This window comes from Pleurodeles waltl, chromosome 8 (assembly GCF_031143425.1).
Source record: "Pleurodeles waltl isolate 20211129_DDA chromosome 8, aPleWal1.hap1.20221129, whole genome shotgun sequence".
Classification (NCBI taxonomy): Eukaryota; Metazoa; Chordata; class Amphibia; order Caudata; family Salamandridae; genus Pleurodeles; species Pleurodeles waltl.
Genome location: NC_090447.1, coordinates 1,442,319,951 through 1,442,338,197, shown reverse-complemented (window position 1 = coordinate 1,442,338,197; position 18,247 = coordinate 1,442,319,951). Strand labels below are relative to the sequence as shown.

At 46.1% G+C, this 18,247-nt stretch overlaps 1 protein-coding gene across 2 annotated transcripts in view; it reads right to left on the bottom strand.

Moving 5' to 3' along the window:
- The window catches only part of UMODL1 (uromodulin like 1), a 499,986-nt gene that overhangs the window by 426,239 nt on the left and 55,500 nt on the right, over positions 1–18,247 (bottom strand). For both annotated transcript variants that reach the window (XM_069202600.1, XM_069202601.1), the window contains exon 2: positions 1,630–1,869. In XM_069202600.1, the coding sequence (XP_069058701.1) occupies positions 1,630–1,869 (240 nt within the window). The remainder of the gene's footprint in view (positions 1–1,629; positions 1,870–18,247) is intronic.

Genomic DNA, 18,247 nt, shown 5'->3' with positions numbered 1-18,247 from the left:
TTCCTTTCAAGACCTGCAGACAAACTATCACCTTTCACACAAACAACATTTTATAAATATCTCCAGCTTCGCCATGCTCTACAGATCGATGTCACCAGCACTGATCCACTGCCAGAGTATAGTCCGCTAGAGGCTAAACTATTGATGGGGTTCAGGGGGAAGGAGGGAGTGTCCCAAGTATATAAAATGTTGATTAATAATGCACCAGGAGATCTGAACCACATTAAAATGAAGTAGGAGCAATGGTTGGGTCCGCTAGAGGAAGAAGATTGTCGGGACATCCTGATGGCTCAGAGGACTGGTACCATGTCATCACGTCTCAGGCTCATACAGATATATTACTTGTACGGGGTATATTTTTCCCCAACAGACTACTTCAAGCCAGGATTCTTCATGTGAAACCAGGCAGCCAGCCAGAATAAATGGTAGAACAGAGTTAGAGGACGACAAAGATAAGTCTGAGCATGAAATTATTCGTGAGGTGACGAGTGGCATCCAGTTAGATCTTTTTACTAGTGAGACATTGGAATACTCTTACCCATGGGCCCGATGCTGTTGTCGTAATATCTACATCTCTTACTTAGCTAGCCTTGAAAAAGGCCACTAACGTGACGAAACATGTGCTGGCTGTGATTGTGAAACATCCAACAATATACAGATCGCCCTACAACCGAACTCAATTTCCTGACTTTCTTCACTATGGCCCTTTTGGTCGTGCTGCAGTATTTCTAGAATCACTCTAATAATAGGGTTAATAAATGAATAAATGAAATATTTATTTGGATGGTATTTTGTTAATTTTATACTAAACCAATATAATACGTTTCAGGCATGAAGTTAATCATTTTTAACATGCAGCTATTACAAGCCTCTGTTTACAGTAAAAGACAATTTTGACAAAATTATGAGGCTCACGAATACCTTAGCAGACAGGAGCCGAACGTGCATTTGAAAGCTCCTTCAATAGTCATATGTAAACCTAATGTTATATCATATAAGTTACTTTTTCGAATTCTACTGTTGAAAATTCCTATTTTATCTTAAATATATTTTGTTTTGAAAAAAGCTGACTGTATGGCATGGAGCGCCCTGTTAGGAAAATCGACACAATGTCTGCTGGGACAAAACTTTCAGCCCATCAAGGACATTGATTTTGCAGTTGTGGTTGAGGGCGGCTTTTGTTAAAAAAAAAAAAAGATTGGCAATCTGTCATGCTAGTCGGACGTTTAGCTTTTTGTTTAAATTTATTCAACAAACCACAACTACCAAAAATTGAATGAAGAATAAATCACAGGTATCAAATTAAGATTATGACATAAAATGGAGTGAAGACATATTTTGTTGTTTGACAACTGTTTTAAGCACACCAAAGCGCATTAAAGTAGGACATGATCATGTGTGTGTACCGATGATAAAAACAACAGGAATAAACATAGTTTTTCTGTGTGGGAGATATGGGGGGAGGTGGGACTTCGATAAGAGAAGAAAAAAAGTGGGGATTACATTGTCATCCTCATCTTTTAAGGTTAGTCGTGCATAGTGAGATATGCATGGTGCATAAATATGCAAATATATATATTGTTTCCCATCCATCACTGTATACATTGGTCAAGGTGCCGAGATACTCACACAAGACACAGTACTGGCCAAGCTGTTCATAGTCCTCACAGCAGTCTGTCACATTCGTGGTCTCTGGGACTTCGATCAACCTGTACTCCATTTGGTATTGTGTTTTGGAACACCACCTGGCTGGTATCCATCCACAGAGAGAGCTTGCTTGAGACGTTTTTTGATACGCCACCGATTTAATCAGGTTTTTAGTCTCTGTGCGGTTGCACAAATGGTAAGAGTCCAAATAGAGCTCTTTGGCTGAAAGAGAAGAAATACTTATTTAAAGGCAAAGAAGAAAACAATGGTTGCTCAATACGACCCTTAAGACGGGTAGTGGGATAAATTACAGAAATGGTCGCGAGAGGTAAATGCCACCAATTACAGGAAGAGCAAATACCGCCAGGCTAGCATGAGAGCTAAAATAATGTATACATTACTGTGTGAAATCATTACTGTAATAAAGTAGAACCATCACATTAGATCAGCTAAAAGCTGATCTTAAAATGGGAAACATTGGTTAATGAACACTCAAGTAAACATGTAAGTGTTTTGTTTTACAAAGACACTATCACTGCCTCTAAAGTTAAAATACATTTTTTGCTGGACATGCCTTTACTGGCCAGTAGTACATTGCAGAGCCTTCTGTATTTATTTTGCTGCTAAGTTAATAGGAATATATCCTCTACTTGTTGTGGATTTTTTATTTCTAATGGTAAAATCCCTAGCTGGTATAGTGATAGAGCAACTCAGTGGTGCAATCATACAACCAGGGGTAATGCTTATTTGCAATATCACAGGCATCAGCACCAAGGAGAATGGCAACCTTGCTAAAGCTAGTATGTCCCACTGGCGGAAACTTACATAATGAACCCAATTTTACACCAAGACAAACATAAAAATCACTAAAGCTCCTCTCTCCTATTCAATTCCTTCAAGTTGTAGTCATTACGTGCAGTAATGGCCCTCTTGATTAACTGTAATCTTCATTACTCCAAGTCCAAGTGTTCCTAGTCTTGGCCCTTCCTCCCTCCCATCTTGCCCATATCGTGTTAGTAGTGTGTGATCGTAGCAGATGGCAGGGTGCCCCCAGGGTGGGGAGACCATGCATAAAATAAGGAAAGAGATTGTTAGTCTACAGCAGAGGTAGGACAGTCTTTTTTTCAATATCATGCCCCACAGGGTGCCTGTCTCTAGGCAGGACACCTCAGTGTGCGAGGGCTGGGAAGAGAAAGGAGGGCACACAGTTAATGCAGATACTGAAAGGCTTTTGAAAAGGTAACATTGAAATCAGAACCTGTTTTAAGGTGTGTCACATCAGCGGCTTCATAGTGAGAGTAGAGCGGAGAGGAGTTGCGAAAAGGGCAGCGCCAAGAGTGAGTGTTGAGGGGGGAGGGTATTGTTGTAGAAATGGAAAGGGGAGATAAACAAACAGTAAGGGAAGCAAGGCTGCACAGGTGGGTTCTTAATTTTCTTTGATAAAGGCTCAAAGGTAGTTTCAGGAAGTTGGCACTTGAGTGGTGTATTTGTGGCTTTAAATTAACAGCTGCATCTTTAGAACAAAGTGAGATCCATGTGAGTATGGTTGGTTATCTGTGGGGCAGTACATGTGTATCTGTGTGTGTGCGCAGTCAGTGCTATGTGTACTGGACAGAGGAGTTTGAAGGATTAAGTTCTATTTTATGTACCAGTTTGGAGTGATCCAAAGGTATCGAGTCACAAACTGAAGGCAAGAATGGCTGTTTTGCTTTGAACGGTCTGACGCTGGTTAATGATGAGATGAGAAATGTCCCGTAGCTCTTGCTTGTGCTTCCCAGAATGTGACTCCTCACTCTCGTATTTCTCGTCAGGTACAGTCCTATCATTGTATTTTTTCATCAGTGATCACTAGTGGTGATGAAAGACAATCACAACGAATCTCCACCATGTTACATCCTATAATGATGTTTTTTCACTAGTGATCACCAGTAGTGATGAAAGCCAATCACAACGAATCTCCACCATGTTTCAAGTGGCGATGAAAGACAATCACAACGAATCTCCACCATGTTTCAAGTGGCGATGAAAGACAATCACAACAAATCTCCACCATGTTACAGCGCATAATGATGTTTTTTCACTAGTGATTACTAGTGGTGATAAAATACAATCACAATGAATCTCCTCCATGTTACAGCATAGAATGATGTTTTCTCAGTAGTGATGATGAAAGACAATCACAATGGATCTCCACCATGTTACAGCATATAATGATGTTTTCTTATCAGCGATTACTAGTGAAGATGAAAGACAATCACAATGAATCTCCACCATGTTATATGATATAATGATGTTTTTTCACTAGTGATTACTAGTGGTGATAAAAGACAATCACGACGAATCTCCACCATGTTACATCCTATAATTATATTTTTATACTAGTGATTGGTACTGAAAGACAATCACAATGAATCTCCACCATGTTACATCTTATAATGATGTTTTTCACTAGTTATTGGTGCTTAAAGACAATCACAATGAATCTCCACCATGTAAGAGCACTAAACAACTTTTTGCCAATTGAAAAACTGCGCCCCAGAAAGTATAGGTGAGTACCTCTCAGACCTCGTCACTCATAGCCTCACTGCTGACCCCTTTGATGCACTCCTTTCACCTACAGCCAAACCCTCCAATGTAATTTTCAACGTGCAGCCCTCTAGTCTCAACATCCATGGCCACGTCACCCCTCTCTGTCATCCCTGCACCCCCTTATAATGTAGAAGTGTTCTACTACAGAGCCCTCCATTGCTTTGTAGCTACATCCATGCTTCATAATCATAAAAAAATCATACACACATACAATGCAACACTTGCAGCAAATTGTGCAAGTTCATCCATAATACACATCTTTCACTAATATACAGGCTGCCTCTGTCGGTATTACTATACTAGCGGTGTTTAATGCTCTACTTATTATGGCCTTCATACATAATTCTACCAAAGGCTACGACATTACCCGATGCAATTCTGCCTTTAGAAACAATAAAGTGATTGAGGCTTGTCATGACCTGCATCCTACACCGCAGGGCCCTGTCCCTGAGATCTCACAAGGTTGGTCTTGTTTCCATGTGCAGTGGCACCCACAGGGTCTAGCACCCAAATTAGACCTGGGCCAAGGATGTTCACTATCATTAACGAAATGAATGAATGGCTAGTGTCCGCAGATCCGGTTTTCCTCTCTATTATATATTTGTAGCGGTTCTGATTTAGTGCATCATCATAAGTACTTTGTAGAACTTACAATTGTTCACTGAGAGATAGAGTTCTAGTCATTCCCAGAGCAGTGGCAAATCAAGTTCTGGTGAACAAGATATTAGAGGCGCACCCCCCTCCACACTCGCCCCGGGTAAACAACCTTTCCCAATCCATACTCTGGGGTCATCCATTTCCAAAACATTTAGCAGACATTATTTTTCTGAAAGGAAATTACAGCTCAGTGCTAATATTCTGAAGGTCCATTTTGTTTGCAAGGTCAGATCCTCGAGCAGCTCTAAAGTCCTACCTTCATCCTGCCTTTGCACAGTGAGTGTAGTGCGGTGGTAGAAGTGTCAATAGTTCCACAGAAATGGCCAATGCTCTATAAACGCCTTCGACCTTTCCATCCCCAAACCTAAGGCTACCGACTAATCACCCACGGTGCCCTAACTGGACAGATACATCCTTACCATTCTCAAAAGGCTGTCCATTTTTGCACGAATTCACCTCATGGATGGAGCGGGATCAGATCTTTGCTCCTAACAGGGATAAAATGATGATAGCTACTATTTCAAAAGTGGTCACAAAATCACTCTTGGGGCTCTGCAGGACTTTCTTTATATAATATACTTCACATTTCTAGTGAGAATTGCCACAAAATGTCACCATTTACTGCCGCAATGTTTGCTAACGTAATCAACAATTGGTAGTTTGTGAACCCTTCTCCCCCTGAGTTCGCATCGGCAGCCAGGGGGTTTCTTTTGAAGAACGGAAATACTTGTGAAGTGGGTTTTGTTATGTGTCAGGTAAAAGTGTCTCAAATTAAGTTGTTTCACTTTCTGGCTGATCAAGGGTGATACCCTGAAACCGGTTCCAGGATGCTTGTTTCCAGTCCTGGCTTGGCAGTTTGGACTGCACTGTTCCCACGGGGAGCAGGGTCAAGACTGATTTGCATTTGGCTAGGTCCAAACTGGAATGGCCTGGGTAACAAAAAAACAATGGATTTAGGCCCAGAACTCTGTACTGTGGGTGAATGTTTGAAATTGTCCAGCATTCCGTCATCACTTGTTCTTTTTGCATTTGTCGCCCCAAGTGGGAAGGGTATGCCCACATATGGGTCCCTTGCTCCCCTTGCCACTGGGGTCAAGCTAACCTGGTTGATGAAGGGTGATATACTGAAACGGGTCCCAGGATGCTTGTTTCAGGTCCAGAGGAGGACCTGGCCTGGCTGTTCGAGATGGACTGTTCCCCTGGGGAACAGGGTCAAGACTGATTTACATATTGCTAGGTCCAAACTGGGGGGGCATGGTGAACAAAATAATTGATGGATTAAACCCAGATCTGTAACTGTGGGTGAATGTTTGATTGGTTCTGCATTTGCTACAGGTATGCCCAGACGTGGGGCCCGGGCTCACTATGCCACTGGATTGAAGCTAGCCTGGCTGATGATGGGTGATAACTTCAAACTAGGCCCAGGATGCTTGTTTCCAGTCCAGGAAGGAGCTGGCCTGGCAGTCCGGGCTAAACTGTTCCCATGGGGAACGGTCAAAAGAGATTTGTATATGGCTGGATCCAAACTGGGGTGGCATGGTGAGCAAAATAATTGATGGATTAAATCCAGATCTGTGACTGGGGGTGAATGTTTGATTGGTTCTGCATTCCATCCATCATTTGTGTTTGTTTTCATGAGTCAGGAGGTGGCACATGCGATTGTGGGCTTATACACCTGTATAAGGTGGTTAAATGGAGAAGGAGGTGTACCATATATTCAAAGGTGAAACAAAATCAATTGCAGTTGGTAGAGGATGAAAGATGCAGTCTAGTCTAAACAAATGCAGAGAACTGTAAAGGCATGTTCAAGAATTGAACACAGTGGGAGCATGTGACTTTTGTTGGAATGTTGTTGGGAGCAATCTTTGAGGAAGGCGTAGAAAACGTATGTATTTTCTTACAAATCGCATTGTACTTAGTGCTGTTGGCCTAAACAGTAGGATTGGACTTGGCTCGGCTGACAGCATTATGTGGATTTATCTTACAGGCACATTTACAGCCAGTTGCTGCAAATATCAGATGTTACAACATGGGTCTTTACTCCACATGCCTTTACTCCACAGGCATTACAACATGTTGAACAGGTGTAACATCTCACAGGACCTTTGCACTTTACAATGTGATCAAGACCTCAAAGGGTCAAAACGCATCATGTTCTCTTACTGACAATAAAAGAAATTGACTAAGCATTCCTCTGGTGTGGTTTCCCCTATTTCTGTCTGCATGGAGGAGAGTGGCAAGTTTTGGATGTATCTACCGGTGGAGTGTCGAACCCCCCACCTCTCGAGCCCCGCCCTAAGATGCTGCACACATTACAGTTACTTGATATAATGTCAGTGGTTCTGTAAGTTTAAAAGGCATTTTATAACTGACATCTTCACTTAACTATAACGTCACTTTAGCCTTTGTTTTTTTTCAGTCAATTTCTAAAGAAATATTATATACCATAGATTGAGCAAAACCCCAGTGGGCACCTCCACCCCCCACTGTCACCTCTTCTTCTCTACCCTCCCTCCTCTCCCATAACATCCTCTCCCCTCCTCTCCTCTCTACTGCCCCGCCTCTTACTCTCAGGCATCCAACCCCCTATATAAAGCACATCTATCATTTTTCTCCAAAATTAGCCAATAATTTAATGTATATTCCAATCATATACACAATGCAATTAATTGATTCATTAATATTGATTACTTTCAAATATTTAATAAAGTTTTATTAAATACATCTGTGACAATTTTTTTACATAGTTTTTATTCTTAAATTTTTTGTGTGAAAAATGTGAAAATAAAGTCAGAGATGTATTTTTTAAGAAGAAAAAAATAAAACAAACATGTCTCTGAGTCTAGATTTTAACATTTTACAGCCCAAAAATGCTAGCATAAAACAATCACAAAAGGGCCTTGTATTATATTTATACATCTTCAGACCACATAAAATGCAACAGTACAACCAACCCCTAGATGACATTTTTTATTTATTTACAGGGCGCCCTGGTGCCCAACCAGGCACCCCAGACCATTATTCTTTCTCAGGGTTGTGGAGGAAGCTCCAGGGCCCCCATGGCCCTGCCAGGTCCCTGTTCCTACAAAAGCTGGCATTATTTTATTTTTTGTTTTTTAAATTTCAGAGTAGGATGCCCCAGTGCCCACCCAGGCCACCCCATAGCATGTTGCATGTTGGCAGGTGCAGGGGGTAGGCCAAGGCCCGTCACAGCCCTGCTAACTCCCCAGCTTGCACTCATCATGGATGCAGCAGGAGGCAGCTTTGCTCGCACCCCACTGGATAAGTTTTTACTTAACTCCCAAAGGGTTGGAACAATTGGCAGTACTTCCCCGCCTGAGAGCAAAGGCAGAGAAAAGTTTTGGTCTTACAGGACAGGAGAACATTTAATTTTTTCTGCCCGCGCCTGTGAGACACTGTTCCTAAACCCGCCCCGGGGGATGGGGTCCCAAGACCAAAAATTGCTCTGGGATGGGGGCCGCACAGACCCTCTCCATTTAGTTACTTTTTGGGCCAGGGACATGGGTCCCCGGGCCTCTTCAGGCTCTGGGAGAGGGGCTGCACAGCCCCCCTCCACTTCATCAGAATGAGGCCCTTGGGGATGGGGTCTCAAGGGCCATTTAAGCTTTGAGAGGAAGGCCACAATTACCCTCCTCTTAATTGCCTGTACAGCCCCAGGGGATGAGCACCCGGAGTCTTTTTAAGCTCAAGGAGGGAGCCACACACCTGCTTGACCCTAAATAATGAATGCATCACCACGCCAGGCTCTGGTCCACCCCCTGAAGAATTGCTTTAAATCACACAGGAGCATGCACTTTTCTTTACTGCTGATTTGCGGATCCTCTGTGAATTTGCAGCATCAATGTTAAAGAAATAAGTTTTACCTCACCACCATGTCTAGAGGTCAGGGTATCACTACCCTGCCCCCGTATGTCTTTTATCACTTTTTTTCTTAGGACTCAACTGGGTAGCTGTAGTTAGGACCACGTTTCCATGGAAAAAGCAGTTTTTAGTTAGCTAATAACTTTTTCACCATTTGCTGAATCTTCACTAAATTTTCCAGTAACGGTCTCACCCACCTCAGCTCCTTCCTAGAAAGTTTCAGATTGATCCATCAACTGAGGGTTGAGAAAAGGAGTGGGGCTGGGCAAAACATATTTTCCCATTCATTTTTCCAGTGGAAAATTAGACACAGCTAGAGTCTGAACGGAATCAAGCCAAATTTGACAGAAATCTAGATCTTGGTCCAAAAAGTGTCTTTTTGTCATTTGGGGGAAGTCCGTTCAGTAGCTGGAGAAACTAAGGATCAAAAACTTTGTACATTTCATATCATGGACAATCCGCAGAACCTACATTTCTCAAGATGAAATCTAACTGGCTACCACCACACCAAGAAAGATGTGGCGGTTGCCATCTTTGTACTCAAGGACTTAGCCCCCTCTCCTAGATTAAAGTTAGGAAAAAATATATAGGGGTTAGGGTAGAGCTACTCTGCCCCCCTAGGCCTGCTGGAGGGTCACAGATGGACTCTCCTGGACCAAAAACAGCAAGTTGTTTTATCGGCTCCACAGAGCAGCACAGGATCCATGGCACAGATAAAAAATGAAAGTCTCCCACCATTTAATAAAAAGCTGCAGGGGGGAGGATGGCGCATTTGTATGTTTTTGAGGAAGAGGGCTGAGTGGTCCACTCATGAAGCATCAGAGCGGCCCCGGGGGGCCACAGGTAACACAAAAGGGGAGAGGGACAAATTAGGAGAACCAGACAGGCGTGTTCAAGTAGTAAACTGTTGTACGTAACTACGTAGAATCTTTCATGAAGAACATGGAATGTAGAATTAGGCTGCAATCGGAGTTCTAGAGGTGATGGTAGCGTTCCAAGAATCTCAGTTGGGTGGAGACTGGCTGAGGGATAGCTACGCTCTTGCTGTAGGGAGATTTCAATATAATAAACCTTTCCACACTGACCAGCATGTGATGTGTCCTCACTGCAGGGGTACAAGAATTGGCGACATGGATGGAGATATATGTTGTACGTAACTGCGTAGAACCGTTCATGAAGAACATGGAACGTAGGATTAGCCTGCAATCTGAGTTCTAGAGGTTAAGGTAGAGTTCCAAGGATGTCAGTTGGATTGATACTGGCTGAGGGATAGTTATGCTCTTGTTGTAGGGAGACTTCAATACCTTTTCAGATTTACCAGTGTGTGATGTGTCCTCACTGGGGTGGGGGCACAACATTAACGTGGTGGGAACATGTGACGTGTATTGGAACGTTGCTAGAAGCAATCTTTGAGGAAGGCATAGAAACCGTATGCATTGTCTTACAAATCACATTGTACTCAGTACAGTTGGCTGAAACAGTAGTATTGGGCTTGGCTCAGCTGATAGCATTACATAGACTCCCTATGCCACTCTAGGTCCTCAGGGGTACCCCACCCCCCTGGGCAAAATGTGAAATAAATAGGATGAGGTCATGCGGCCCCAAACCACTGTTAAGCCCAGGGGATCACATTCCCCAGGGCCGTTTCTAAAATAAATGAGAGAAGGCCATGCAGCCCCTCTCCCTGAACCATTGCTGGGTCATGACAACCACATCCGTCGGGGGGGTTTCATTGTTTGGGAAGTGGGAGTACAAAAAGCCTCCCTGAACTGTACCGGCTCCAGGAACCCTATTCCCCAGAGCCTGGTCCAACAGTGTCCCTGGGACTCCATCACCTGGAACACTGCAGTTCCCATCCCAGGAGAGTGCAGCCATACCCTGCCCACACTTTCCTGGGTGGCAAACCCAACTTTCCTCTCACCCAGGCAGGCAGGTGAGAGCAAAATGATGGATCTGGCTCCCGCCAGAGCCTACAATGGGGCTGGTTGGGGAGCTGGCTGGGGTCACAGGACCCTTGGGGCTCCCTGTGTGGCCTCCAACAAAATCAACATTGTTGGTGCCCCAGGTGGGCACTGTGGCAACCATTTGTCTACAAAAAAAGAACAGAAAAAAGACCTGCTCCCTCCACAGAGGTGGCTGGGTAGCCATCATGTGCTACTAAGGCTTGGTCCTCCGTCCACATCCCCCAATGAAAGCGGCATTGTAGGTGCTCCATAAGGGCACCCACTTTACACAAAAAAAGAAGAAAAAATACCAGCTCCCTTCAGGGAGGTGGCTGTGAAGCTGGTAGGACCTGCAGGGTCCTTTGGGGTTCCCTCTGGGACCCCCAGTATAGAAAAGTAGATGTGGGTGACCCTGGTGGGCACCAGGGCACCCACAAATGTAAATAAAAACACCTCATTGCTTTAAGCTTTAAGTGAATTTTTAAATCAGTTTATAGGATTAGAACATCAGCCATGGTCCCTAGTAGACCTCGAAAGGATAACAGTGGAAACGCATTGACAGTTTCAAGCCATCAGACTTCGATTGTGTTTACACTCCAATTAGACCTTGTTGGATGGGACAAAGCTAAAAACAATTTCTGAATAGGTCGCAAACGTTTCCTTTTCACACTACGTGCACAACTACTATTTTTTATCATATTCCTTTTTTCAATACAGAGACACCTTCTGCTCACATTTTGACTTAGAGATGTGGATCTCTGAATTTGACAGCAAGTAGTCTTTCGCTCCTATTCACGAGCCTGTAACATGGACGTCATTGGCTTGATTTATGTTTTAAGCTAATGTTTAAATCATGTTATAGGATTGGAACTCCAGCCCTCACCCTAGGTGATCCTGAAAGCATAGAGGTTAAAACGCATCAACAGTTTCAGGCCATGAGATTTGGATTGTCTTTACACTCTAATTAGATTTTGTTGGATGGGACAAAATACTGAATATCAGTTCCCTTCGGTGTGAGTCAGTGTAGATTGGCCTATATTCATTGGTAACAGTGCCAAAAATGTTTTGTGGATAAGTCACAACTATAGCCTCCTCCCCAGCCTTGGTACCTGCAATGATTATGCCACACATGGAGCCATGTATTACACGTCTTTATTCTTCAACGTGTAACTGCAAACTCAACAGTCTAAACCTGTGTTCATTTCACCATGTTCTAACACGCGCGTCATCATTCTACGAAGTCTTTCAGGATCTACAAAGGTTCTATCATATCTCACTCACAAAACACATCTCCATCTCTGTTAAATAAAGAAATTACAATTCTTTACAACATATACACATCATAACTCTTCAATAAGCCTTCTTGGGGCTTTGATGACTCTGCCAGATCGTGTCTTTGGAAACTGAGAATCAGTAATCAGAGTGTCCATGATCTTCTTTGTGTTGTAGGAGCAATGTCATTCTGGTATTCTCCAACTGTTCTCTCCGAACCAGTCTCTACATTGATATTAGTGCCCAATGAGCATTGAGCCACCTGTTTGACGTGCAAGGAATCTCATGTGATAGCCCTTCCTGTATTTTGGGCAGTCACCATGTGCCCTCTGCTGGTTTCAACATGAAATTGCTCAGCATCAAAAGGAGCATCAGATTTACATTTTCATGGCTGACGAATAAGCACTTGACCTCCTTGTGTGAAGATAATGTTATTTGCAAGTCGCTGTTTGTCAACATAGGCCTTCATTTTCTGTTTACTAATCAAGTCTGTAGTACGTGTCTCTGTAATCGTTCTAGATCCGGTGTTGGTCCGTTGAGGTAATTGGTCGTCATGGCTCTCCCAAACATTAACATGGCAGGGCTTTCACCTGTGGTTGAGTGGGGAGATGAACAGTAAGTTCATAACGTAGAATTTAGGCAGTCTTGAGGTTCCGTTTCTCTAATGCAGCACACGGAACAGCTTTCTTTAACATGCTCATGAAATGTTCAACAAGGCCATTAGCCTGTGGCCATAGAGGTGTGCTCTTCTGATGCTTCACATTAAGCAGGCTGAGGAAGTCTCTGAATTCTCTTCTATAAAAAGTGAGCCATTGTTAGTTATCTGAATTGTAGGAATGCCCGCAGGTCACAGAGATAACTTCTAATTCTCAATGACTGTCCTCAGTGATAGATGAGAGATCGTCAATTAACTGGAAGCGATGTCCATTTTCAAGTGGACCAAAAACACAACAATCCTTTCCCAGGCATGCTTTGGCAACTCTGACATATTCAAGGGATGATGAGTAGTTTTGATGACAGGCAGTTACATAGATTTCAGGTTTTCAACTCTTTTTCAACCCTTTCATCAAGGTGAGGAAACCAGACTCGATCATGGAGAGCTCATTTAGTGGCAACGATTCCACGATCTCCTTTATGGGCCACTTCAATCACTTGTTGTCACAGACTCTCCAGAATGACAATTCTTGAACCCCTCAGGGTAGTTCCTTCTTGTGTCACAGACAGTTCATCTTTGATTTTTTTTTATTTCTGGTACTCGCTGTCACTGGTAAGAGGTCAAGCATGTCTATTCCATGACTGATGTGCGATAATGTCTTTTAATTTTAACATGTCACTATCTTGACTCATGGCAGTGGCAATTTGTTCCAACAAAATGGCAGCGGGTGCGTTTGACTTCACATTGAAGTATATGTGGGCTGCAGCAGCCTTAGATGGGGTACCTTGACATTGTACAGACGTTCTTGTTAAGTAGTCTGCAGGGTTTTGATCTTTCCCTGGACATTGCACAATTGTGTAGTTGTACTCTTGCAATCGAAGACTCCAAAGTTCTATGTGTGGAGGCATCTTGGCTATTGGATGGTCAAAGACAGCAAGCAAGACTTGATGATATGTTACAAGCGTGAAAAGTTTTCCTTACAGGAACACATGGAAATGTTCACAAGCCAACCCCATAGCTAAATTTTCTTTTTCAGGCTGTGAATAAGCACATTCAGTCTGGGACAAACTTTTACTTGCACATGCCAAAAAATGTTTTTGAGCGTTTGGCTGTCCATTGTATTGTCCAAGGATAAAGCCTACCCGACTGGGCAGGTGTCAACGAGAACTTCCGTAGATAGCTTTGGATCAAAACATGCCATTTCAGGAGTGTTTTTAATAACTTGCTTAATTCTCTTAAAACCTTGCTCACGTTGATGAGACCAGCAGAATGAAACATTCTTTTTCATTATCTCTCTCAATGGAGTACTAACAGTGGCAAAGTCTGGTATATATCTGGAACAGTAACTGGCCACGCCAAGGAATAAACATAACATGGAAACATCTTGTGAGGGACTGGCAGTTGACGCTTGTACCTTAGCTGGATCAGGTGTCATGCCCACATCAGAAAAGATATGGCCAAAGAATTTTAGCTTTGTCCTATTTTATTCACACTTCTCAGCATTTAGCGTTGAACCTACATCAACACATAAACAAGCAACTTGCCTTAAGGCTTTGTCATGTTCCTTCTATGTAGCTCTGCAAACCAATATGTCATCACTATAATTGAAAGCATTTACATCAGGTTGTATGATACATCTAATGATATCTTGAAAAATCTGTGCAGCTGATAACACACCAAAACATAGGGGGTCATTACAACATTGGCGGACGGTGTTAAAGCGGCGGTAAGACCGCCAACAGGCCGGTGGTAAAAAAATTGCAATTACGACCGTGGCGGAAACCGCCAACAAAGACAGCCACTTTAACACTCCGACCGCCAAGGCGGTACAGACAAACAGCGCTGCGGTCACCGCCAACAGACAGGCGGGAGACAAAGTACCGCCCAAAGTATCACAACCTACCAATCCGCCACCTTTTCCGGGGTGGATTCACCGTGGATAAAAACACGGCGGAAACAGGAATTTCAAAGGTAAAACGCTCACCTCTACACACTCCACGAGGAACGACGACACCATGGTGAGTACTGCACCTACGACATAGGGGAGGGAGAGGCAAAAGACAGGGACACACACATGCAACAACCCCACCCCCACCCCAACCCTCACCCACTACACCAATGCATATCCAAACATTACAGTAACAACCCCCAAGCCCCCCGGAACAATGCAAAGACAAAAGGAAATGAGTGGAACCATTGTAATATATCAAAATACAGTAAGCAAATATCTACATATATATATATACACATTAAACAAAATATACACCACGATTAGTAGTGCAGGTAATGCACCATTCATTGTCCGTGGACCACTGGGCCCAAAATGCATGGGCGAGGCCCACACTAGATACCTGATCAAAACGGAGAGAACACTGCTGGGGCATCAGATAGAAATACAACAGGCACCTCAGGGGGAAGAGAAGGGGGGGACACCTCAGCCGGATGAGTGCAAAACGCCAGATCCACAAGGGGGCTCAATGCCCATTGATGTATCCTGGGGAGTGCAAAGCCACAGTCTCTCAAGTCTCTACAGTGGGTGGTTTGCCCACTGTACCATCCTGGGGAGTGAAAAGCTACAGTCTCTCAAGTCTCTACAGTGGGTGGTTTGTCCACTGTACCATTCTGGGGAGTGCAAAGCCACAGTCTCTCAAGTCTCTACAGTGGGTGGTTTGCCCACTGTACCATCCTGGGGAGTGCAAAGCCACAGTCTCTCAAGTGGATAACAGTCTCCACAGGTTTTGGAGGGGGACTGGTGCCCAGAGTGCTTCATCCTGTGAAGGACAGAGGTAGTGGATGCATGTCTCCACTGGTTCTGGAGGGGGACTGGTGCCCAGAGTGCTTCATCCTGTGAAGGACAGAGGTAGTGGATGCATGTCTCCACTGGTTCTGGAGGGGGACTGGTGCCCAGAGTGCATCACTCACCCCGTGACGGTCCCAGTTGCGTCACTGCCCCTGCCGCCCATGGGCTAGCGGGGCTTGAGTTGGCGGTCTTTGCCCTGTTCAGCAGAGCTTGCAATGGCGGTCTTTGCCCTGTTCAGCGGTGCTTGAGTTTGCAGTTTCTGACCTGTTCAGCGGTGCTTGCCCTGTTCAGCGGTGCTTGCCATGGCGGTCTTTGCCCTGTTCAGCGGTGCTTGAGTTTGCAGTTTCTGACCTGTTCAGCGGTGCTTGCCCTATTCAGCGGAGCTTGCCATGACGGTCTTTGCTCTGTTCAGCGGTGCTTGAGTTTGCAGTTTCTGACCTGTTCAGCGGTGCTTGCCCTGTTCAGCGGAGCTTGCCATGGCGGTCTTTGCCCTGTTCAGCAGTGCTTGAGTTTACAGTTTCTGACCTGTTCAGCGTTGCTTGCCCTGTTCAGCGGTGCTTGCCATGGCAGTCTTTGCCCTGTTCAGCGGAGCTTGCCATGGCGGTCCTTCATTGCCCAGCTGGGCTGGGGCTGGCGGTCCTTCATTGGGCAGCTTGGCTGTGGCTGCCGGGGCCCACCTGGGCAGCTGGGCTGTGGCTGGCGGTGGCCTCCTGGGCACTAACTCTGGCGGTGGCCTCCTGGCCAGTGACGATCGGGCTGCCCTCCTGGGCACTGACTCTGGCGGTGGCCTCCTGGCCAGTGATGATTGGGCTGGCGGTGGCCTCCTGGGCAACGGGGATGATGGCGGTCTTCTCCGCCGTGCTGCTCCTCCCAGACTTTGGCGATTTCTTCTGCCCCTTCCCCACCTTGGGAGGAGTCACAGCTGAGTCGACACTCCCCCCGGGACCCTTGTGAGCGGCTTTACTGGCTGGAGTCTTCACCCTCTCCCGCCGGGCACTGTCCAACTTCTGGTGCTTCACAGGGGGGGGACTGGCTGTGCTGTGGCTCCGTGTCACACTGGCTGCCCTAGTGCCCGGTGCACTCACATACCTGTAACAACAGGCACCACTGGTCCCGGAGATTTTTTGGCTGAGGTGCTAGTACGGGACCTATGAATTGGAGGGAGGGGGGGGAAGAGGTCAAGCTTGGTCAGGAAAAGCTTCTTAGGAACACTGGGACGGGTAGCTGGAGGAGGTTTGGGAGTGGAGGAAGAGGTAGTGGTTGTAGGAGGTGTACGTTTGGTGACTTTGGGTGAAGGTGCATGCGCTGGAGGCTGTCGTGAGGTGGATGGCTGTTGGGTGGGTGTGTGCCTGCGTTTGTGTACTTTGGGAGGGGGCGTCACAGACACACTGGGAGAGGACACAGGGGACGTGTAAATGGTGGTGGGGGTGGTGAGTGCACGTGAGCGGGGTGTGGTGGTGGGTGTGCTGGTGCGGGACGTAGTGGCTGTAGTGGTAGTGCATGCAGGTGAGAGTGTATACGAGACTGGGAGGGAGGAGGGAGACGACGAGGAGGGGACACAGTGGAGGCAGTGGATGTTGCTGTGTCTGTATGTGTGTGATGCTTGCGTGAGTGCCTGTGGGATGTGTGGTGCTTATGTTTGCCTGAGCTTCCCTTGTGTGGTGAGGTGTGTGCATGCTGGTCTGATGGTGTGCTTGGGATAGGCTGGGGTAAAGGGGATTGGGTCTGGGTGGAGGAAGTTGGAGGGGGAAGGCTAGACACAGGGACAATGGCTGCCATCAGTGCTGAGGCCAGAGTTTGCAGGGTTCGATGAAGGGCAGCCTAACCAGAATGAATGCCCTCCAGGAATGCATTTGTGTGTTGCAATTCCCTTTCTACACCCTGGATGGCATTCAAAATGGAAGACTGCCCAACAGTGAGTGACCTGAGGAGGTCATTGGCCTCCTCACTGAGGGCAGCAGAGGTGGCAGGGGCTGAGGTGCCTGGGGCGAAGGTGATGCCCACCCTCCTGGGTGAGTGGGCACGGGGCGAAGGCTGAGGGGCTGCTGGGAGGGCGGTGCTGGTAGGGGGGGTGGCGGCTGTACCTGTAGAAGTGGGGTGCACAGATTTTGCCGCCACCACAAGGGAGCTCCCATCGGAGGACGAGTCCGTGTCTCTGGTTGCAGATCCTGTGACCGCCATGAAGCTCCCCTCGCCCTCCGTCCCACTGGTGTATTCCGAGTCCGTGGTGTGGCCCTCCATGGCCATGTGGGATGCAGCTCCCTCGTGCTCCGGTGCCACTGTACCTCCACCTGATGATGCTGATGCACACAAGAACAGGGCACCCAAAAAAAGGGGGGGACGACAGAAGAAAGACAGGTTGAGTGCATGGCTTTGACGGACAATACAGACACAGCAGCCCCCTGCACTACGCCGCGCTGTTGGGCTCTACAGATGCAATTCCTGGGATATGGCCTACATGGCTATGGGCGACATCTGCACACATAGATGACACAGGGGCATGTATACCTGTACTTGGCACTCTACAGAGGTGGGGTGGGGTGCCACATGGCCTGCATTACGGAGGGGCCTAGCCTACGGAACTCACCCTGGCCTAGGGAAACCCACAGCCCTCCTCCCCCACCCAGACACCTTCCCTGCGCACAAAGTCCGCTGAATGATGTTGTACTCACCCCCTTGTGTCTGCTGTGATGCCCTCAAGCGCCCATCCAACTCAGGGTAGGCCACCGCCAGGATCCGGAACATCAGGGGGGTCATGGTTCGACAGGCACACCTCCCACGTTGGGAGGCCATCCCCAGCTG